This window comes from Eutrema salsugineum, unplaced genomic scaffold (assembly GCF_000478725.1).
Source record: "Eutrema salsugineum unplaced genomic scaffold, Eutsalg1_0 scaffold_5, whole genome shotgun sequence".
NCBI lineage: Eukaryota > Viridiplantae > Streptophyta > Magnoliopsida > Brassicales > Brassicaceae > Eutrema > Eutrema salsugineum.
The window spans coordinates 8,498,296-8,520,093 of record NW_006256612.1 but is presented as its reverse complement, the minus strand read 5'-3'; the positions used below and the strand labels follow the sequence as shown (position 1 = coordinate 8,520,093).

Here is a 21,798-nt window from a genome sequence, read left to right as displayed (position 1 = left end):
TTCAGCTTTCATATTAAGATGGCAGTTTTCTTATTTGACTATAATGTTCTAATCAGTAATCACACACAAAATAGAGGACACGACAAAATTCAAAATTAAGTAATTCACATCTTCTTCTGTTCAATGACAAACTTTATGGCTCGTATACCAATGGTCTCTCTAAGCCATCCTAATTCAGTCTAACGATTCTATCTTTTGGTATTCTCTAATGATATATAAACCTCTGAATCCCATCAAAACAAAGAATGGTTCTGAACAATACCCTGAGCCGCAGTTAAACGAACAAACATCTTCAACTCTCTCTGCAATTTTTGGTTACGACATTGCAACTCATCCATCATCAAGGAAACAGTATACTGTCCTGCCCAATAAAAACGGATAATGTAAGAACCAAGAACAAACACGCCATACTTTATGTAGACATCGATAACAAGTATATTCAACCCACAGTTTGTGTTTATCTGTGTGTGTGTGTGTGTGTGTGTGTGTGTGTGTGGCTAATGCATGTGCTCTAGAGACGAAAACGTGTTGAATTAGAGAGATTAGATAATGTTGAGAACATTTCTATCAGTGCTGATTTAAGTAATTCATCAAATCCCTTAGCCACTCTATTGCAAAGATAACACATTAACATAATGGATAAATTTTCTTGTTTACCAGCAATCAAACACGTTAGATTTTGTACTCGCCAACATGCATCCATTTGGTAGATGACCACTTGTTCCCTCTAATCACAGGACATCCACCTAGAATCAACCAGACATATATCATCAACTACACACTCAATGGTATCCAAAAAAAAACACAAAATCACGAAAGTGTTTGTTCTATATGCTTATTGAAAACAGACGGTATAGTTTACCATGCAAGCTTGAAGGATCTAGTGTAGCATCGGGTCTCATGCTCCAGAAGAGCAATGCATCGCCCATTCTCGGCTTTACAGAAAGTCCCTTCTTCGCACACTCGGAGAGTTCATTAAACCATGGTACAGAGCTAAAATTCATATTGGCAGCAGGAAACACAGTTTCACCGCCTTCTTCGACATCCGACCTGTATAGAACAAAGGTAAATACTAGAACATTGCAACCTTTTAGATTAAAAGAGTTATAAAATCTTACAGATACATAAGCATTGTCGCCATCCGTTGACCTCCATTCTTAGTGTTGAACTCGTCGACAAAGTAATCATAGTGTGGTTCATACTTTTGCCCTTCTTCGTAGTGAAGAACTTGGAGTCCTTCACCATGATCTGCACATTCAAGAATCATCTTAGGCACAATACTAAATGAAATAAGGCGAAAAGTGACATCATTCATCATGCAGAAGAAAAGCTGATTATCTTATTCTCATCTACAGATGACTCAAAATGTTAAGAAACAAAAGTCCAGACTCTTATTGATCATTTTTAAAGTCTCTCATACCTGCTGGGATAAAGGTGTAGTCTGCAATTCTTTTCTCAATGGCCTTAATGATTTTGTCCCTTCCTCTCCTAAGGAAAGTTCCTGAGCTAGTTCGCACCCTGAATGTGAGTAATTTCACAAATCAACAAGACAGTACACAATGCTTGCCGAATAAAAAGCTCTTTTCAAAATAAAGATGATATTCACAGACATGAAGCCTCATCATCAATGGAGAAAGGAAACCGAACCTGCTATCTTTGCTTTTCCCGGTTTGGCTATCTACAACAGTTGACTTCACCATATGTGGTTTGGCAAGACTGATTAAATATTCACATTCTTCCTTCGACTGGTCAAATGAACAATAAACTAATATTCAAGATTCGATTTTTTTTTGGTTCAAACATGCATCAGTTTCTAATTGACAGACAGTAAAGCTTTGAACCCAATAGAACCGCAAACAAAATCACTGCAAGAAGTATCAATCAAAAGAAATAAAATCTTTGGAATGAGAACACTAACCAAGAAATTGTGGTAGACGAAAGCCCTGGGTTCCCAAGAAAGCACTTCAGTCCACTGATCTCCTCTCTTCCCAAGTCCCTCACTTCTGAATTCGAGATTTAAAAACGAAAAAGCTTGAATCAAAAAAAAAAAAATCCAGATCAAGAAAATCAGCCAGATCAAGAATTACGACACAATTCATGCACCTCTCAGTTGCAGCTCGTCTGAAATAAGAGAGATCTACTGGAGAAGATTCATCGTAGTTATTAATTGGAAGAGAGAAAACCCCAAATGCCAAAAGCATCAAGAGAACCACCGTTAACATGAAAAGCATGAACAGAACCAGCATCAATGTCGACCATTTCCTCCCTTGAAATCGCGAGTGTCTCAGTTTCGCCATCGAAGAAGATCCAGACCGACAAATAATAACACAAAAAGGATTTGTAAACGAAGAGAGAGGTAGAAATCGATCGAATAAGATAATCACAAAAACCCTGCAGAAGAAAAGAGATCAAATTTTGTTTTCTACTTATAAATTTTCTTCCTTTGTGAGGAGGATTTCTCTCTCTTTCTTCAATTCTCTATTCTCTGTTCTAACACCTGTTTACAAATTTCGTAAATGACATTTGTACCCTTCGTAACGCATTCTTTGATAGCTGATAATTATGGATGATGTTGTCATTTCATCGGGAAATTGGTTTTGTTTTGCAGCACAATGTTTTACTGATTATTATTACACCTCAAATCAACCAATGGGCTATTGTTGATTGATAGATTTCCTTACAAAATAAAGTATCATCTTTGACTAACATAAGACATTTCTCGACGAGGAATCCTCGTTTTAAAAAAATAAATCAAAATAAAATTTTCCTTACAAAATTGTTAATTTTCAAAAAAAAATATAAAATATGTTCCATTTGTAGCTTAATGTTCTAAAATTTTAGCTATAATTTGTAAACTTAATTCTCGAAAATTATAGAATATTTTTTAATTACAAAATTTGATGGATCAAATATCATCAAGGTTTTTTCAAATATCATCAACGTACATTATACGTGTTTGATAAATGTTCAACTAAACTTATGTAATGTTAATGTAACAAGAATATACCTCGTAATTTTACTTTTAAAAATGGTAAAAATGTGCTTAATCCAAAATCTTTTTGCGGATTACAGAACGTGAAACGTAATACGTCTACGCAACGTTTGCATGTAACGTCATTACTGCGTTTTAGCAAAACTATTTTAAGTTTCACAATCTTGTCAACAAAAAGGAAACTTTCATCAATGCTGAACACAGGTTAGGCATACTGAGCCTAATTATATGGGCTTACTTGTATTGATATATGGGCCTATCTAAGCCAGAATCACAAACCTGATAAACGTTGATCATCAAGATTCAAGAACACTAGATCATCTTTAGACAATTAGACGTGCGTGCTTCGAAGTAACAGATACATGACTCTTAAAATAAGAAAATCAAAAGACTCTTATAAGGAAAAAAAACATTGGATAGTACTCACGCAATTCGATTTCATCCCAAACAAGAAACTCACATTTGTGTTTCAGTCTATAAATTACTTCAATAATGAAACTCGTCAAACTTGGGTAATCCAAAAAGAGGACCAAACCACTTATCGATCGTTCTTTGAATGATTCTCTTCAAAAAGAATAAACAGCCATGATCGTGCTCTTCGTCGTCGTCATTAATGGGCACTTCCCGCCAATAAATACGTTTGGAAGTCTCTGGATCAAAGAGAGGCTCTTTAACCTTGATGTAACGCTGTTGTAACGACTTAGGCATATGCTCGAACGGAGGCGTCTGTGTCCGAGCTGGACAATAAAACGGAATCAGATTCTTTAACGACACGAGCTCCTCCGTTTTCCTCTCATTCTCCGGCACCGGCGCCGATGGTAATATTTGATAAGAACCCAGTGATTGTTTTCTGCTTTTTTCTGAGGTTTTGGAGTAATAATTAGGGAAGGATAAACAAAAAAAAAGGTTATGTCGTTATAATCAGACAAAATATAGAATCTAGGTCGGATTAGGACTTAAATTCTAGTCCGAGTAGGAATTAGATGGAGAAGACAACATAAGCGTGTCTTGTTAGGATTTTTCGCTAGATCGGATTAGAACTGGAGATTAGAGACGAGTTACAGCTTTAGAAAGAGTCGTTCTTATATATTTAATTAGTACTAATTAAAAATCTAAACCATATGTCACTAGGATTTATACTAGGTCATATCCAATAAGCTAGGATTGAAATTCTCTTATGCGTATTTTTTTATAATAAGAGAATATTTTTCTCTCCTTACAATGCGCGCGAGTCAGAAACTTGGCATGGTCAAGCTGCATATTACATACCTCAGATGACTAAACGCTAAGAACTAGCATCATCCAAATGAGTCACTTGTGATCTTAACTCCAAAAATTGGCCAGACATCATATAACGTGTGTAACAACTATGAGTTCTAATGTTTGAGTATATCCAAACCATTAGTCGGATTCCGTTATATGCAAATAAATTAGTAGATTTTGTCGTTGAATATATGTTAAGATCCTTTGAATATTTATAGTTTGCAGGCAATAGGTTACATAATCAGTTGAATATCATTCGAGAAAATATGATTTAAATCATAGATTATATCCGAGTAGTGAGACGATGATGACATTAGTAAAACAAGGGTCTTTATGAAAAAGTTAAAATTTCATGGTATTGAAGAATTTTTGTTTGGCTCCTATGATTTGCTATATTTAACAAGTAAGGTATATATACCATAGGTTACATATACAATAGAGGGTTGTACTAAAACGCCGCGGTAATCAGCGTTTTGACTTTTTAGCAAACCCCAAAGCAAATTTGACCTTATGAATAACTCGTTTACACAAGTGAACTTCCTCCTTCATCATTTCCACTCTGCGTCCTGCCTGACCAGAATAGATAGAGAGTCGCCAAATCTCCCGGTTAATGGCGTTAATGCGATCAAAACTCCGTCTTTCTCCATCCATTTCCATCATCTCTCCCCTTTTACCAAAACCCTTCACCACCTCCGCAACTTCTCTAGACCATGACCATGAAAACGACGAATCCGCCGCCGCCACCGCCGTCGTCTCTGTCTCACCTGTGTTAACTCCTGAAGATACACAGACCATAGAAAAGTTCCATTCCATCATCAAAGATCACTACCGCAAAAACCCTACTAACCCCAACGACGCCGTCTTAAACCCTAGCTTCACCCTCCCTTCTCTCTCCCTCGATTTCTCCCAAATCGACGCCTCTCGAATCTCCCCCTCCGTCGTGCGATGCGTGATAGAGAAGTGCGGCGGCGTCCGCCATGGAATCCCTCTCCTACAGTCTCTAGCTTTCTTCAACTGGGCCACCTCACGAGACGAGTACGACCAGAAATCGCCTCACCCTTACAACGAAATGATCGATCTCGCCGGAAAGGTAAGACATTTCGACCTAGCTTGGCACTTGATTGACCTAATGAAATCGAGAAACGTAGAGATTTCGATCGAGACCTTCACGATTCTGATTAGGCGTTACGTTAGAGCTGGGTTAGCTTCAGAGGCTGTACATTGCTTTAATCGAATGGAAGATTACGGATGCGTTCCTGACAAAATCGCGTTTTCGATAGTCATTAGCATCCTCTCTAGGAAGAGAAGAGCCAGCGAAGCTCAGTCTTTTTTCGATAGCTTGAAGGATAAATTCGAACCGGATGTTATAGTTTACACTAACTTGGTTCGTGGTTGGTGCCGAGCTGGTGAAATCTCCGAGGCAGAGAGAGTGTTCAAGGAGATGAAAGTGGCTGGGATTGAACCAAACGTGTATACTTACAGCATTGTGATCGATGCGTTGTGTAGATGCGGGCAAATCAGCCGCGCGCACGATGTGTTTGCGGATATGATAGATTGTGGTTGTGCTCCAAACGCCATTACTTTCAATAACCTGATGAGAGCTCATGTGAAAGCAGGAAGAACAGAGAAGGTTTTGCAGGTTTATAATCAGATGAAGAAGCTAGGATGCGAAGCCGACACGATAACTTATAACTTCCTGATTGAGACTCATTGCAGAGACGGGAACTTGGAGAATGCCGTTAAGGTCTTGAACTCGATGATCAAGAAGAGATGCGAGGTGAATGCTTCGACTTTCAACACGATATTTAGGTACATCGAGAAGAAGAGAGACGTGAATGGCGCGCATAGGATGTATTCGAAGATGATGGAAGCAAAGTGTGAGGCTAACACTGTGACTTATAATATACTGATGAGGATGTTTGTGGAGTCGAAATCTACTGATATGGTTTTGAAGATGAAGAAAGAGATGGATGAGAAAGAAGTTGAGCCGAATGTGAATACTTATAGGCTTTTGGTTACGATGTATTGTGGGATGGGGCATTGGAGTAATGCTTATAAGTTCTTTAGAGAGATGGTTGAAGAGAAGTGTTTGATACCGAGCTTGTCTTTATATGAGATGGTTCTTGCTCAGTTGAGAAAAGCTGGGCAATTGAAGAAGCATGAAGAGTTGGTGGAGAAGATGATTCACAAGGGACTCGTTGCTCGGCCATTGTAGGAACCTTCCTAAGCATTAAATGAGAACTCTTTTTTTCTTTTTCTTTTTGTCGAGAAACTATAAGAATATTTTAAAAGCAGTTTTATTGCTAATCAGATTTTGTAACTTCGTTTTGGGCACAACACTGGTTTAACTTGCATCAAGAATAATTAATGTACCATGTAGTCATGTACTCTTCGTTTTCTCTTGAAATGCAACTTTTTCTTGCACCAATGATAATAAAATCCCAAATCATTTGCCTATGTTTATAGTTTTGACTGACACTCAATCCAAGGAAATTAAGCTCTAAGGGACGAAAGGTAATCGAGCAACTCCAAACCTAAAAATCAGTTCTGGACAAAGAAGAGATATAACATTAGTTTCCACATTGGATCATTTCTTTAGGCCAATCTCCATCAACATTACATTTTAGTCACGACCTGCAGGTGCTGTTTTAATCTTTTGATTCGTAACCTCTTTCCTTTCATCATATTCCTCTGCATTTGCCTCTGCCTTTCTCACTTTCTCATGTGCTTCATATTCTATTCCCCTGAGTAACGTTTTTAACCCCCATACTATTTTCCGTGCCAAAAAAACACCAACCCTAAAAATCAATTAGATTTATAAAAAGCTATGCCAGCAAAAGTTAGTTTGAATATAGGACAAAAAGGATTTTGGATACTTCGCTTTAATGCGTGAAGTTTTTTCATAAAATAAGAAAAAAAAATGTAGAACAGCATTTAATTCAATTGTAAACATATAACAAGAGAAGTCTCGAGAGGGAGTACTTTCATGGAAATTTTTGCAAAACAGCATTTAACAAGAGAAGACTAAAGAGAGGAAGTAGTCCTAGGAAGTAGTTCTAGGAAGTAGTTCTCATCGTTCAATTACAAAATGTAATAAATTGGTAGATAGAATTGTATTGACATCATTTGCCAGTCGTTTATTGACCAAAAGCCAAAAGGACAAGTGTTCACTTTGTACGTCGCTTTCAATCTATTAAATTATCGGTTAACATGCTGTTCGTGTCCTAATTACTTGCTTTAAATAATCCCAAACAATTAACTACTCATATTAACTATCAAGCATATTAATCATGTGGCTTGTTATCCTCTAAATATAATGACACATGTGGGATTAACCCCATAAAAGTCAAATAACCCATTAAACTAGTCCGCGAAGAAAGAAAAAGACAACCTAAACAACAAGGAAAACTGTAAACCAAACATAGTCTTGGGCATTTAATTTTTCTAAACCGGAACAAAGTCGGCCGTATAAGTCTATTAGGCCATAAATGTCTGTCTTACATGAAGGTCTTCCCCGGTTAAGCTCAGCTTTGACCAAAGCGGCAAAACCCCTCCGTGACATCATCACCGTTGACAATTTCAATTGTGGTCCTCTTAGTATCCTCTGATTCTCCCTTTCTGAGAAATTTCAGACACAACAGAACATATAAAACCAAGAATCTATCTTTCGCATTTGTATACTTTCGAAATGGAAAAAGCTTCCAAAAACAACTCTACGAAACTCTCGAATATGCTTCAAAAAGCGTTATCAATTGGTCACAGTGCGGCGCCGTTTAGTCCGTCAAGAGATCTCCGTCACTACCGTACGACTTCGACGGCGAACAGAGGATTATTCTTCTCCAGTCCGATAAGACCGTTACTTCCAACGGCGGCTAGAGTTAAGAGGAGAATCAAAAACGAGGTCGTTTACGCCGAACCCACTTCGCCTAAAGTCTCTTGCATCGGTCAGATCAAACTCTCAAAGCCCAAATGTCCGGACAAGAAAAACAGAGCAGCACTCAAGAATCTCGAAACGGCGTCGTCTTCTCTTATTAAAGAAGAAGGCAAAGGAAGCTTTTCGAAACTAAAGCGTTTCTTCTCAACGGGAAGGAATCCGTCGAGAAAATCCAACTCCATCGACTTCGCCGTCGAGAGCGAACATCCGGTCGCGGCGGTGGAAGCGGTTGCGGCGCCCTCGTTGGGTAAAATGAAGAAATTCGCGACAAGCAGAGAATCTCTTGGTGGATTCGATTGGACGGTCGAGATGAAACGTGACGAATCGCAGTCGGATCATCGCCGAGGTTACTTCTCCGATGAAGAAGAAGAGAATATAATGATTCCAAGCTCTGTAAGCATTCCTCTGACTCACCAAGAGGGTCTGCGTCTGAGTCCTAAACCGAAGAGTGAAGTTAATTTGTGGAAGAGAAGAACCATGGATCGACCAAAACCACTTAAAGTTAAAACTACTTATTGAAATTTTCTCCGTAATTATTTCTATGTATATTTGTTTTTTATATCGGAATTTCGTTTCTACGTACTATGTCTGAATTTTGTGAATACACCAAAAGACAACAAAAAAATTGACTTGTGAATGGATCGAAACGTTTTTCTTATTTTCGGTCTGGACTATAGAAAAATGATAAATTGCAGTTTTTGTCGGATTTGAAATCCAGAAGTATTGTATGATATCAGGTTTACCAACAAGTTAGCTGACTTCTGCCGTATACACTTGAAGCCTTGCACACTCAAACGGTTTGATTACTGCCTTGACAATAAATATGTGAATCACTAACAAACATTACATCTTCAAAGCTAAGAAAGTCAGAGCCCAAAGTAGGGATATTACTTCCGTCTCTACTATAGATTGTAACATTGGGTAGGTTTTTGTCCTAAACCTTTTAACGTCCCTCTTTCATTCTTAGGGCCTATCCAATCCCACAGGTAATCAACCTTCCAACTTATAGTGTCAAAATACTGAAATAATAGAATAGTGTCTAAATATTGAAATTATAGAAAAGTGTGAAAATTAAGGTTTGAATCGGACTTTAGAAATGAATTTAGCAATCGATTTGGTTTTATGCTTCAAGGTCATAATCAGATCATTGGTTTCGTATGTTACATTAGTAATAATGAAGATTATATTTTGGTTGTTAAAGGCTTAGACTTTGTATTAAATTCCAACACAAAACTAAGCAAAAAGAAAACCAAAAAGTTACAAGTGGCCCATTAGCCCAATACACGAATGTTTGTTCCCAGTACCTACACCAACATAAATAACCTATGGAAAACAGCTTGACCAGATTATTAATCTGGATTTGGAATCAATCTGCAACAGCAGAGAAGTGACCTGAATTGATTCTGTGGGTCCTCAAGTTAAGCTAAGGGGGGAGATCGTTCTCTTTAACAAAAAGTCCATGAAATTTTACAAAAAGTTAACCCAGAAAATCTTGCAATATTACTAGATGTACAAGGATAATTAAGGTAATGTCACCCAAACATGGGCTCAAATTTAATGGCAGTTACAATAATCAAGTGGTGAAGTTAAGTTAAAACTTAAAACCAAAGAACTAGGTAAGAAAATATAACATGTTTATTTATTTTTTACGGCCTTATACATGTGGTACTCAAATATTTGTATTTAGTTGGGAATTTGGAAGACATATTTGTTCCTTTTTAATTTTTATTTATTTTCTCCATCAAAAAATTTATGGACTTATAATTTGTTTAGAAAAAATCATATTGCCACAAAGACCCGGTAGATAAGACAGTGATATCAGGATGGTATATTATCCTTCCTGTCATTTTCAACGTGAATCATCACGATCTGGAATACGATCGTGACAAAGCTGTTTATATATTTATATGTATAAATTTTAGTCAGACACACGAGATCAGTGCAGTGAGTTGGCCAAAATTCGGCAAAAACAAAAAGGGTAATGTCTTGTTATGTTTTCATAGATCTAACCGGAACTCAGAAAGAATCACGTGAATCTTTAGGAATAAACAAAACGTCTACCTTCGACCAAAAAAAAAAAAAACAAAACGTCTAACATTTTATAATATATCGATAATTCATATAATCTATTATATAATAGTAGAGTTTTCTCTTCATCTAGGTTATCCATATCACCAAACTCTCAAATTTTAACATTAAAGCATATTTAAATTAAATATTTAATACATATATATTTCTATTTATTATTAGTATATTTGGTACACATTAAAAAAACTAAAACAAATTTTAGTGTAAATAAAAAGATAAGTGGTAGTTAGATATTAATACTTAAGAAAAAAATATAATACTAACTAGATTAAAAATAATATATTATTTAAACTGAAAAAGTTAGAAAAAATGACAATAATTAAAAAAAAATGATGAAAAAAATAGGAGGAAGAAGAAATATCAAAATATATAAAAAGATGCAGATGAACAATATCAGAATAAGAAAATGAAGAAAAACTGAAAATAAAAGAAGAAAAGAAAATAAAAGTCAAAAATCTGAGAAAAATAAAAAAAAAAATTGAAGATCACGAAGCTAATGAAAAAAAATACGAAAACAAAGATGTTAAAGATAAGGAAAGAAAAAAAATATAAAACTAAAAAATTATGAGAATATGAAGATGAAAAAAGAGTAAAAATTGAAAAAAAAAAGGAAAAAACAAATATGATGAATTAGTTGTTTAATAATTTATAATAATAACTAATTAAAAATAAAAGAGTTGCAGAGAGTATAAATTAAAAAAAATAAAAATAATTTAAATAATTATAATCACACAATAGTAACAGATAAAATTTAAAAATACATGAAATAAAATTTATCGAAGTTAATAACATAATTAAGAAAAATAAATTGTTATATAGACACACCCGTAAGGATAACTAATAGAACACAAGTATTATTAACACAATGCAAACTTAAAAATAAAATTATTAAAATAAAGAAAAAATTATCAACGAATTATTTTAAAAAAAATAACATATAATAAAACATAAACTTTCAACTCTAGTACGTACCAATAATTCAACATATCATAGCGTGCGAGACCACCACGCGCGTCTCAAGTTCCCACCACTAACGCCTTGCGACAAACTGTAAAACCTAAAAAGCTCATTTTGATTTCTTGTCGCCACACTCACACACTGCTTTTCTTTAATTTATTATAATCAACTCAAAATTACTTGAGAATTTACACAAACAAATTTCAGACACTCACACACTAGTCAACTACTCTCACAGGCTGTCGACACCTAAGTACATTAGTTTACTAAAAACACTTAAAATTGTGATATGATAATAACCCCCGGTGACTCGTCGGCGCTACGCTTCCGGCGGATAATTCGAGACCAAGATTCTTATTTAGGCAAACAGTAAAATCCTTAAAACCAGATAACCAAATTAAAATTAAAACATGGTTTTAAAATCCAAAAGAGTACACGCTGCTGATTAACTCAGAATGAAAAATCCAAAAAAAAAAAAAAAACAAATTGAGATCAGAAGAAGACGATTCTATCCAAACGGACCTTTACGTCTTCTTTTTCAAGAAACCGGTTTCCGGCAGAGAATCATATGCATCGGAGAGAAAATCTCGGTTTCGCCTCCTCTGGACAAGAAATCAGCGGTTTTAAACAACATCTCGTGAACATCAACGGTTCCTTTAGGCGCAACTCCAACCGCAGACAAAATCTGAACCACAATGTGGTTCCTCCAATACGCGATCCGACCCATCTTAAGCCGGGTCCACCACGGCTCAGCCGGTGGAGCCGCCAGATCCTTCTCCTTCACAACCTCAAACCCGGTTTTCTTCGCCGTCACGGCTATGTCCGAGTAAGCCCTAAGCCCAGGAAGCGCGTTTCCTCTCTCGATCCCTTGGATCACCGCCACGTGTTCATCATCCTCCGGCTTAAATTTATCCGTCGTGACCCACTCGTACGATACGAACAAGGCTCCTGGTTTCAACACCCTGTAGATCTCCGCGTACACTTCTCCGAGCTTCGGCGCGTGGCACGTCGCTTCGATCGCGTACGCGCCGTCGAAGCTGTTATCATCGAACGGCATCTCGAGGAAGTTGCCGCACACGACCTCGCAAAGCGCGTCGAGACCGGCTTTTCTGTTGTGGTCACGCGCTCTCTTCACCTGATACTCGTTGATCGTGATCCCAACCACGTTTGCTCGCGAGTGAGATGCAATCGCGCGCATCGGACCGCCCACGCCGCATCCGACGTCCAGGATCTTTTGACCCGGTTTGACTTGGATCAGATCTACGGCTAACTCCTCGTGGAGGCGCGTGGCGTCGCGGTGTGATTTGCCTCGGACCGATGGAGAGAAGTGGAAGGATTGTCCCCATCCCCACTCGTAGATGTCGGTGACGAGGTTGTAGAACGTGTCGACGAAATCGGGGACTTTCTCGGCGGTTTCGATCTCTTTGGGACGGCGGAAGAAAGACCAGTACTGTTTGTAGTTGTCCTGGACTTTCTCGGCGGAGATTGAGCCGCCGGATAGATCCACGGCTCGTTTTCCCTTTCGCTCCGCTGGACCGAGGACGCAGAGGAACCAGTAGATACCGCCGGCGACGAGAGCGCCGGTGAAGAAGAGTGCTACAGTGTCCATTTGGTTGAGAGAGAGAGGAGATGGAGAGAGAGAGAGAGACGCGTTGAGTTTTACTTGTTGCCTCTGATTTATGACTAAAAATAGAGTATTTAATCTGTAAATATACTGATATCTATATTAGAGTCTTCAAAAATAAATCTAAACTGTGTTTGCCAAAACAAATATGGAAAAAAATGTCCAGATTGATATCATCTTATTATATACAACTAATACTACTACAAATTTAATTAAAATCTAAATTAGAAAAAGAGAATGCGATGGGTCTGCCAAATTTTTTTGGTTCTTGTTTCTTCCGTTGATAGTTTTGACGATTGAGATAACTGGAACAACAAAATATATACTCCTAATGGTAATTTTGGCTGGTGTTTGTTTAAAATTCCATGTAAATTTTTGAACTAAACTACGTTTTTCATTATTGGTTTAGTAATGAGCCAAAAGGTGGAGTAGTAAATACAGTAAGAAAATATATTCTTCTGCGCATGAGTTTATGGTCTCTATTTATTTTACATTCAAAATAATTAATGACCAGAGACCTGATTTGGTCTTTGACTTGAAAAATCTAAGATATTTTATTTTCCCTAGTGTTGTGACTTGTGAACAAGTATATCCACGTTCTTGTGTCAAGCAACATCACGAAAAAAAAAAACGCTTTACTATGATATTTCATTAAAAGAAATTTATTGAAAAGTCTCCGAGCAATATTTTCTATGTTTATCTACGAAGTAAATAAAAACATTATTCCGTGAAATACATCTTTCATTCATTAAATAATAATCAAAATAAAAGAAAGGTCCCCAGCGTGAGGTGCGTAACGCCAAATTTGAACAATGGCCGTCTTTGAGGGATTCACGTGTGGTAGCCTTTCTCCAGAATTACAAATAATAAGGATTATGCAGCTGAATAAATCAAATTTTGTTGATATAGTTTATTTGTTTTGGAAATATATCCAATGGCTGTGTTGAAGTTTTTGGCTTTGATCGGTAGTATTTTTAAGGTGGTTCCTAATACACTCGAATTCTAAACTCTGAAAAACCTGCTCAACCAACTAAATCATGAGTTTTCGGAAATTAATATTGAAGTACATTTTTGAAAAAAAAAAAAAAGTAAAGCCGATCTAAGATCTATTTCTTTTGACAAAAAGAAAAGGGAACAAGTGATGGATGGACATGGACATGGGAGAGGAGTACCGACCAGAGAAGGAGAAATCACGTGGAAGCTTCTTTTTTTATCTTATAAAGAGGCTTTTTTCGAGTTGTTTACAAAAGTCGACTCATTGATCTGCCTTATTTTCTATTGTCGCTTTCTTGTTTGGCTTCTTATCAGACCACATTACCTCAAAGATGCTCTTTTTCCCTTTCTATAACCTTTGGATCTCTCTCAAGTCTGCACTGTCTCCTTTTTTGTATTTTCCCACTCAAATAATTTTCTTTCTTTCACTTAAATAGAAAGTTCTGATATACAGTATCTAAAGTTACGAGAAATAAACCTGTTACGAGCCAATCTGACCAATGGGAAGTAATAGCCTGCACAAGACGAACAAACAATCAACAAAATTTTGGAACCCTGATGTTTTGTTATTCCGAACACTATGACTCTCATATCAGTAGAAAGTATTAGTGGGATTGGCTCAAGAGCTGGAAATCCAAAAGAAAAACTGAAGAGTGTTTTTTTAAAGCAGCGTTGCTAATTTTGAGCTTCTAAAAGTGGAAAGGATAGTAATCAGTCTGTTTATATTATCATTGTGCTTTAGGTTAATCGTTTGTATCTTTCGATCAAAAGAAATGATAAGCCCGATTAATAAAGTTTACATTTTATGGATCGAATAACGTTTACCGAATACGATTCTGGATTGATATGTCTTCTTGCACGTTGTGATGGGCTTATCAGCCCAATCACTCAAACAGGTTAAATTGGGGCAGTCCGAAATTTGAAGTTATCTGAGCTGAAATGCAAATAGCTAAAAACATTCGAACGAAAGACGAGACTTGAGATCCTGGATTTTAAGATATTTTTACATTATATAACATGTTATGTAATATGTCATTGGAGTTGTAAATACTAAATAGTAAATATTGTGATTTGGTTTATAAAATGTTCTAAAAGAATTTATACCTATAAATGTAGATGAATTTATACTTATTGTAGCTAGTTTTAGTTTACACATGTTTTGTTAGATTTATACATGTCGCAGATGGGTTTACATGTTACATGCTATAAACTTATAACTGAATTTATACACTGAATATCAGTAAACTTTCTACAGTATATTCACGATTTCATATTTGTTTTTTCCTGATTTATGCAGGGCACAGATGGATTTCTACACTATCTATCTGAAGTTCTGAACTCAAATCTTGTTTAAGTCTTTGAGACATAATGATTAATTATAGATTGGTCATCTGTCTACGCTTATTCTAACATATTTGGTTCCTAGTTAAATTACCATATTCTTAAAAGAACTTTAGGCGAGACATATATCTACATGACTATATAATTATAATTATAAACGAAGAAAAATAATTTATGGAACCAGTCACATTACAACAAATCACGGTCCATTCGATTCAACACTCTTTAGAAATACAAAACACCTTATGCAAGACACAGAAAGAAAAGCCTCTACTTGAATAAGAGACTCTGCCTCTCACTTGCGCTCACAATTTATTACTTAGTTAACAGTGACTTTACCGACCATACCAGCACCCTGATGAGGCGCACAGTAGAAGCTGTAGGTGCCAGGCTCAGTCAAAGCAACCTCGTACGTCTCTCCCGGACCGTTGAGTAGATCTTGCTCGTCCATGGAGATCTTGCTCGCGTCAACACCACTTGGGATCTCGTCCTCATCGAAGACAACATTGTGTGGGAATCCAGCATTGTTCTTGAAAACAATCTTCTCTCCTTTCGCTACACTGAAATCGTTGGGGACAAAAGCTAAAGCCCCATCTCCTGATCCCAAGAGAATATCTATTGCCATGGCGTTTCCGGCCAAAGCAATCGAAGCTGCAGCCGCTACGGCCGCGACTCCGAAGTCTTTTAGAGATGACTTCACTGTGAGCTTCGGTGATGCTGCCGCCGCGGTGGGGATTCTGACGACGGCGGAGGGTTTGGAGATTGTTGATTTGAGACCGGTGAAAGATGGGATTGCGACGGTGGCTGAGGTTACTGAAGCCATGATCAAGATAACTTTTAGAATTGGAACAAAAAAGTTTGGTTTTTTTTTTTTGCTATCTTTGGTCGATTGAGATATTGTGAGGTTTATGCGTTTTATGTGGTGAGAGAGAGAGAGAGAATGAGATAGAGCAATGGATGGCTCTGAAAGCAAACTCCATTAAAATGAAGTTTTATCTGTAGAGACGCGTTGTGATTGGTTGATTTTAGATTTTGTCTGTCGTGACGTGGCATTGTGAGGTGGAGAAATGAGATAAGCTTATTAGAGTACACGACTTGGAATGTTTTTTTTTATTTCCCTCCAAAAGATGGGCTTATTTACGAATGGGCCTAGTTGGGCCTTAATATTTTAAAAAAAACGTGAAGAACTCGAAAAGTTAGGTGAGTAAAAATAATTTCCATTAAGGATTTAGGGCTCTTTTAATTTTTTCCTCTTCTTCTTCTTCCTGAGACGAAAAAGGTGAAATTGATGGGAACTCCAGAAAGTGCGAGAGAGCCATGTCCGGATCGGATCCTCGATGACGTGGGAAGTGCGTTTGGCATGGGTGCTGTTGGAGGATCAGCCTTTCACTTCCTAAAGGGAATCTACAATTCTCCCAACAGCGCTCATCTCTCCGGCGGCACTCAGGCCGTGCGAATGAACGCGCCGAGAATCGGAGGAGGCTTCGCGGTATGGGGTGGTCTATTCTCGACATTCGATTGCGCTTTGGTGTACGCAAGACAGAAGGAAGATCCATGGAACTCGATCTTATCTGGCGCCGCCACTGGAGGCCTTCTCTCGATGCGTCAAGGAATTAACGCGACGGCTCGCTCGGCTATAGTCGGAGGCGTTCTTTTGGCTCTCATAGAAGGAGCAGGGATCATGATTAACAAATTTAGTGCTTTGCAGCAGCAGAAAGAGCAGCTTTTCATGGAGGATGCTGCTTCAGCTTCGGCGCCGTATGGTGTGCCCATGGGTCAGGTTTTTGGTCAGGTTGTACCGGAGACTTCGGAGGCTGGTTCGGGATCTTGGTTTGGGGGTTTATTTGGTAATGGGAAGAAGAAGGAATCTGAGGATAAATCAGGGAGCAAGACTCAGATTCTGGAGAGCTTTGATGCGCCTCCTGTGCCCACTTACGAGTTTTAAGTGATACTTTTAATCGAGGTCTAGATCCATTTATTATTATTAATTTTCAAGCTAGAGCTTAATTTCTAGAATTATTATATTCTGCAAACGCTTGATAACCATTTTTTTTAAGCTTTCGAAGTTTAGAGCCTAATTTCCGTCTGGTTATATGTAAAATTAGCAAATGTTACAACATAATTAGCGAGGTTTAACTTCTTGTGATAATGCTCTTTTTTTATTTTGACCAAATTCTTGTGAGAATGTTGATCGGTTAAAATATGCAAAACACATATAAGTCTTGTAAATCAACATGTTATTTGTAGGGATGAAATTGAAAAATATATGAAATGTGTTTGATGAGTTCATGAAAATCAATAGTTAAATACTCCCGATTTTCAGTTTTACTTGCTACCAATCTTTAATCCATACAAGTTATTAAAATGACGCATTATTGTGTCCATACAAGGTTTAAGTCGACTCGACACAGGAAAGTTTGAGAAAAGCAACTACTTCTTTATTTTAATATATGGTTTTAATATTAAGCATATTGTTCTTAGACGACTAGGATATACTGTATCACCGACCAAGGAAATAGGTTTCCCTGAATCGACAAGATTGATAAGATGTATTACAGCATCACCGATAAGATTACTTATTTATTAGGGATATAGATAATAATATTCGGATGGATGCTAGCGGAATGTTGAATGTAACTAGTGGGCGATCTTGAACGTGAAGTCGTGGTCGTTCCATTTGCCATTCTTCAAATACCTCTCGTAGAGCTTTACCTGCTTGGTCGGTTTCACGACCAATGCTATTGTACTCATTGTTTCAGAGTCCTTTTGTTTCACTTCCTTGGTGGGTTTCACGGCCAATGATGTTGTACTCGTTGTTTCATCACTGCGCTTCCCTTTTATGTCCGGCTGAATCCAACAAAAATATAAAGAAATTATCAATATCCTTTTCTCATTAAATAAGGGTAGCTTCAGTATTGTTTTAATTCTCTTACAAAAGACATGTGGAGAGCAGATTTTTTCTTGTTAGAGTCGAGAGAAGATGATGCGCTCGTTTGGCCAGCTTCGACTGGTTCATATACAAACTTCTCAGCCATCTCCTTTAGCGGCGGCATTTCTTTGTTTCTTTTATTACCAATTATCTCACAGAAAGCGGTTTTCATGTGTAAATCCTGCATAAATACCCAAACAGAGTGTTTGATTATTTTTTTAAACAATAGTAGAATATATATTTCTCTGTGAAATGAATAATCCTACCAAATCGATTTGTTAACAAGATTGTTAAGAAAATATTACCTTGTCAAATTGGGAATCGAGTCCGGAAGTAGAAAAGGAATGCACACCAAAATCAACCTTTGCCGTACGGACAATTGAGTCGCCTGGAGAAGTTTTGGAGATATAAACCATTGAGTTTGAATTCACATCTGCCACAATCATGTGATAGGCCAGACCCCTGTTCATGATGTAGGCACATTTGGAATCTGCAGACCATTCCTTTGCAAAGTCCATTGGACTCATTTCCCCCTTGTAATCAAATCAAACAAATCCCATGAGGAGATCCATATCCAAATACAGTTTAAACAAACACAAAAGAAAGAAAGAAAGAACATTAATCAAACCCGCAAGAAATCAACAGGACGAAACATGGAAGGGCTAAGATTGTCATGGAGCAATGCATCCACAAGAAATGCAACTCGGCCTCGTCTAGAAACACCACACCACGTCCCAAAGCTGTTTTCAGGCAGACCTCTCAATATCTTGTTATCTTCGTCCCAAGCCACCGGTTCTGTTTTCCTTTTAATCACTCGCATATAAAAAAACCATAATCAAAACACTCATCAACCAACAATGCATATACTACACATAATTAAACCCTAAAAGGTTGAATAAATAAAACTTGCCATGAATCACAATCCTCTCTGTTCTGCAGCAGCGTCAGTTGTTTGTCTCCCCATTGGAATGCTACAATCCCCATTTTCTGAAAGAACGAATATTTGTATTTAGATGGTTTAATTCTCTGTTCTGATCTTTTTTTAGTGTGATTCTTCATCTCTCTGGGAGTTGTGAGCCTCTCTGTTTTATAGTCGCATTTTCTGCTCTGTTTCCCTTTGCTTCTCCAACTACCCCACGCGCTTAAGAGACGATTTTACCAGTTTTGGACTAGCTTTTGGTTTCTCGTGTCATTATCATACTCTTACGAGTACCCTCCTTGATTCAGTAATGATGCGTCATGTGCATGTGGAAACACTTTAGAAATATTTGTAATATTCTAAACATATACAAAAGTGGTTTCTAGTGGCACACAAGTTTATTACTCGAATCCGATGATTCTTTGGTCTAAGCTTTGCCAATCCAATTCTGGCGGCTAGGTGAGACGCAAGTAGGCATCACTCCGATCATTACCGAACTCGTAAAACTCCGGAGTACTCTGTTTTTTTTTGTTCTTCTTGTTTGTCCCTCATTTCGTTCTATCTCTCTTATCTTTGATTATTAATTTCTGTAATATTTTTCGATTAGATTAAGCTCCATCGCTTCTTTGATTCTACATCAGTCCCAATTTTCCTCTCTTCCGATTATTTGAAATCCTTTTTTTCTTTTCTTGTTGCTAATTTAGTGTTGTAATGTTTCTTATCTCTATTTATCCATTTATAGTATGCTATGGTTTGAAATTCAGTCCTTTGACCAAAACACAAGACAGAAATATATTCAGTCCAATTTAGAGCTGATTAAATTTTTCAATTCATTAGTATATTTTCTTTAGCTGCACAATTGGTATACTCGTGCACTTATACACCATTTTTTTGTAGTTGTTAAAATTTTTTTATCTAACCATTTGTTGTAGCTAATATTCTCAATACACTTAAACTTGTTCATTATTTAATTTTAGTGCAGAGAACTAAACTTGTTCATTATTTAAATTTAGGGCAGGAAATACATGAATTAAGGCGTAAGTAAAACTAAGAAGAGAAATTATGAAAAAATAACTTTAATCCCATCAATTCAATTGAATAGATGGAAAATATAGAGTGAAGTCGCCATAGGAAATCCATCAACAACTATAATTTGTTTATTTATTTTAAGCATGCATATAATATTGTTCTTAGAGTAGATAAAGTGCGGCCAAGGAAATAGGTTTCCCTGAATCGACGACAAGGTTTAATTAAGTACAGCATCAACAGTATTATTTTAGTTAACTATAAGATATTCGGATATGGATGGATGCTGCACGATGTTGATTTGTAACTAGGCAGTGATTTTGAAAGTGAAGCTGTGGTCTTTCCATGTGCCATTCTTCAAGTACCTCTGATAAAAGTTCACATCCTCGTTGGGTTTCACGGCCAATGCTATTGTACTCAATGTTTCATTCTAAATCCAACAAAAGAAAGAAAACAAAGAGAAACATAAAGAATATTAATATGTATTGCTCAGGATTAAAAAAAAGAGGGTAGGCTCCAAATTGTTTTAATTCTCTTACAGATGAGTTGTGAGGCGCGCTTCTGTCTCCTTTATACATAAAATTCTCAGCCATATCCTTCAATGGTGGAACTTTTCTCTTCTTATATTTACTAATCATCTCAGAGAAAAGTTCTTTCTGACGCTTCACCTACATAAGTACCACCAGAAAGAGTGTTTAATCTTTTTCATAAACATTTCTCTCTAAAAAGATTATCATAACAACACGATCTTTTACAAGAGTGTTGTACAAAGTTAAATTACCAGGTAATAATCACCATCGGAATCGAGTCCGGTGACAGAAGCAAGGGTATGGACACCAAAAGCAACCTCTAACACCCTTGGAGATGTTTTGGAGGCATAAACCATTGAGTTTGCATTTATATCTGCAACAATCATGAAACAGTTCAGACCACTGCTTATCCTGTCGAGACGGTGATCGTTATCTGAAGACCAAGCCCTTGCAAATTCCATTGGACTCATCTCTCCCTGTAATCAAATCAATCCCCGTGAGAATGTGATCCATATCCAAATAGTTTTTCAAAAAATAATAATAATAATATCAAACCCGCAAGAAATCAATAGGACGATGCATGGAAGGGCTAAGACTGCAAGATGAATTCACAACAAATGCAACTCGGCCTCGTTTCGAAATTCCACACCATGTCCCAAAGTTGTCTTCAGGCACACCTCTCAATATCTGGTTATCGTCATCCCAAGCAGCCGGTTCTATTTCCCTTTTTAATCACTCGGAACATAAAACATATATCAAAACACTCACCAATGCATATATATAGATTTATTGATGCACATAACTAAATCCTAAAAAAAGAGGTTGAATAATTGAAACTTGCCATGTATCACGTTGCTCTCTGTTCTGCAGCAGCGTCAGTTTGTTGTATCCCCATTTGAATACGACTAGCCCCATTTTCTGAATGAAGAATACTCTTTCTGCTATTGGTCTCTGTTCTGATGTTCTTTGTAGTGTGATTCTTCATCTCTGTGAGCCTCTCTGTTTTATAGTCGAAGTTTGTGCTCTGCTTTTTCCATTACTGTCTTCAACTGCCCAACGCGCTTAAGAGATGATTTATCCAATTTTGGTAACAGCTTTTTTGTGTTTCGTGTAATTGTCATACTCTAATATTATCCTCCTCGATTGAGTAACGAGGAGTCATGTTCATGTGAGAACGCTTTAGAAAATGTATGTACTTTTCT

General features: G+C 37.1%; 8 protein-coding genes across 9 annotated transcripts; 3 read left to right on the top strand and 5 right to left on the bottom strand.

The window, feature by feature from the left end:
* Positions 1–6: 6 nt before the first annotated feature.
* On the bottom strand, positions 7–2,457 carry LOC18992904 (probable prolyl 4-hydroxylase 3). Of its 2 annotated transcripts, none has more exons than XM_006416352.2 (8): positions 2,104–2,457; positions 1,919–2,003; positions 1,648–1,745; positions 1,421–1,518; positions 1,119–1,248; positions 863–1,050; positions 658–746; positions 7–361 (listed from the first exon to the last, which is right to left on the bottom strand). In XM_006416352.2, the coding sequence occupies exons 1-7, from the start codon at positions 2,295–2,297 to the stop codon at positions 673–675; spliced, it is 867 nt and encodes a 288-aa protein (XP_006416415.2). In that variant the 5' UTR covers positions 2,298–2,457; the 3' UTR covers positions 7–361; positions 658–672. The 2 variants fall into 2 exon arrangements, with proteins under 2 accessions (XP_006416415.2, XP_006416416.2); XM_006416353.2 differs by having other exon boundaries at positions 7–356.
* Positions 2,458–4,814: 2,357 nt separating this feature from the next.
* On the top strand, positions 4,815–6,675 carry LOC18992903 (pentatricopeptide repeat-containing protein At1g20300, mitochondrial). Its single transcript, XM_006416351.2, has one exon. The coding sequence runs from the start codon at positions 4,866–4,868 to the stop codon at positions 6,468–6,470; it is 1,605 nt and encodes a 534-aa protein (XP_006416414.1). The 5' UTR covers positions 4,815–4,865; the 3' UTR covers positions 6,471–6,675.
* Positions 6,676–7,753: 1,078 nt separating this feature from the next.
* Positions 7,754–8,772, top strand: LOC18992902 (uncharacterized protein At1g76070). The gene has a single exon (XM_024153070.1). It carries the CDS (start codon positions 7,944–7,946, stop codon positions 8,706–8,708), a length of 765 nt encoding a protein of 254 aa, XP_024008838.1. The 5' UTR covers positions 7,754–7,943; the 3' UTR covers positions 8,709–8,772.
* Positions 8,773–11,105: 2,333 nt separating this feature from the next.
* On the bottom strand, positions 11,106–12,909 carry LOC18992901 (24-methylenesterol C-methyltransferase 2). The gene is made up of 2 exons (XM_006416349.2): positions 11,757–12,909; positions 11,106–11,325 (listed from the first exon to the last, which is right to left on the bottom strand). Exon 1 carries the CDS (start codon positions 12,841–12,843, stop codon positions 11,773–11,775), a length of 1,071 nt encoding a protein of 356 aa, XP_006416412.1. The 5' UTR covers positions 12,844–12,909; the 3' UTR covers positions 11,106–11,325; positions 11,757–11,772.
* A 2,413-nt stretch (positions 12,910–15,322) lies between these two features.
* Positions 15,323–16,110, bottom strand: LOC18992900 (plastocyanin major isoform, chloroplastic). The gene has a single exon (XM_024153341.1). The coding sequence runs from the start codon at positions 16,013–16,015 to the stop codon at positions 15,512–15,514; it is 504 nt and encodes a 167-aa protein (XP_024009109.1). The 5' UTR covers positions 16,016–16,110; the 3' UTR covers positions 15,323–15,511.
* A 299-nt stretch (positions 16,111–16,409) lies between these two features.
* LOC18992899 (mitochondrial import inner membrane translocase subunit TIM17-1) lies at positions 16,410–17,341 on the top strand. Its single transcript, XM_006416347.2, has one exon. It carries the CDS (start codon positions 16,481–16,483, stop codon positions 17,135–17,137), a length of 657 nt encoding a protein of 218 aa, XP_006416410.1. The 5' UTR covers positions 16,410–16,480; the 3' UTR covers positions 17,138–17,341.
* Positions 17,342–17,674: 333 nt separating this feature from the next.
* Positions 17,675–19,164, bottom strand: LOC18992898. The gene is made up of 5 exons (XM_024153164.1): positions 19,032–19,164; positions 18,750–18,924; positions 18,427–18,654; positions 18,126–18,302; positions 17,675–18,039 (listed from the first exon to the last, which is right to left on the bottom strand). Exons 1-5 carry the CDS (start codon positions 19,103–19,105, stop codon positions 17,830–17,832), a joined length of 864 nt encoding a protein of 287 aa, XP_024008932.1. The 5' UTR covers positions 19,106–19,164; the 3' UTR covers positions 17,675–17,829.
* A 1,052-nt stretch (positions 19,165–20,216) lies between these two features.
* On the bottom strand, positions 20,217–21,559 carry LOC18992897. The gene is made up of 5 exons (XM_024153165.1): positions 21,438–21,559; positions 21,152–21,320; positions 20,848–21,072; positions 20,606–20,734; positions 20,217–20,496 (listed from the first exon to the last, which is right to left on the bottom strand). The coding sequence occupies exons 1-5, from the start codon at positions 21,509–21,511 to the stop codon at positions 20,374–20,376; spliced, it is 720 nt and encodes a 239-aa protein (XP_024008933.1). The 5' UTR covers positions 21,512–21,559; the 3' UTR covers positions 20,217–20,373.
* Positions 21,560–21,798: the final 239 nt, after the last annotated feature.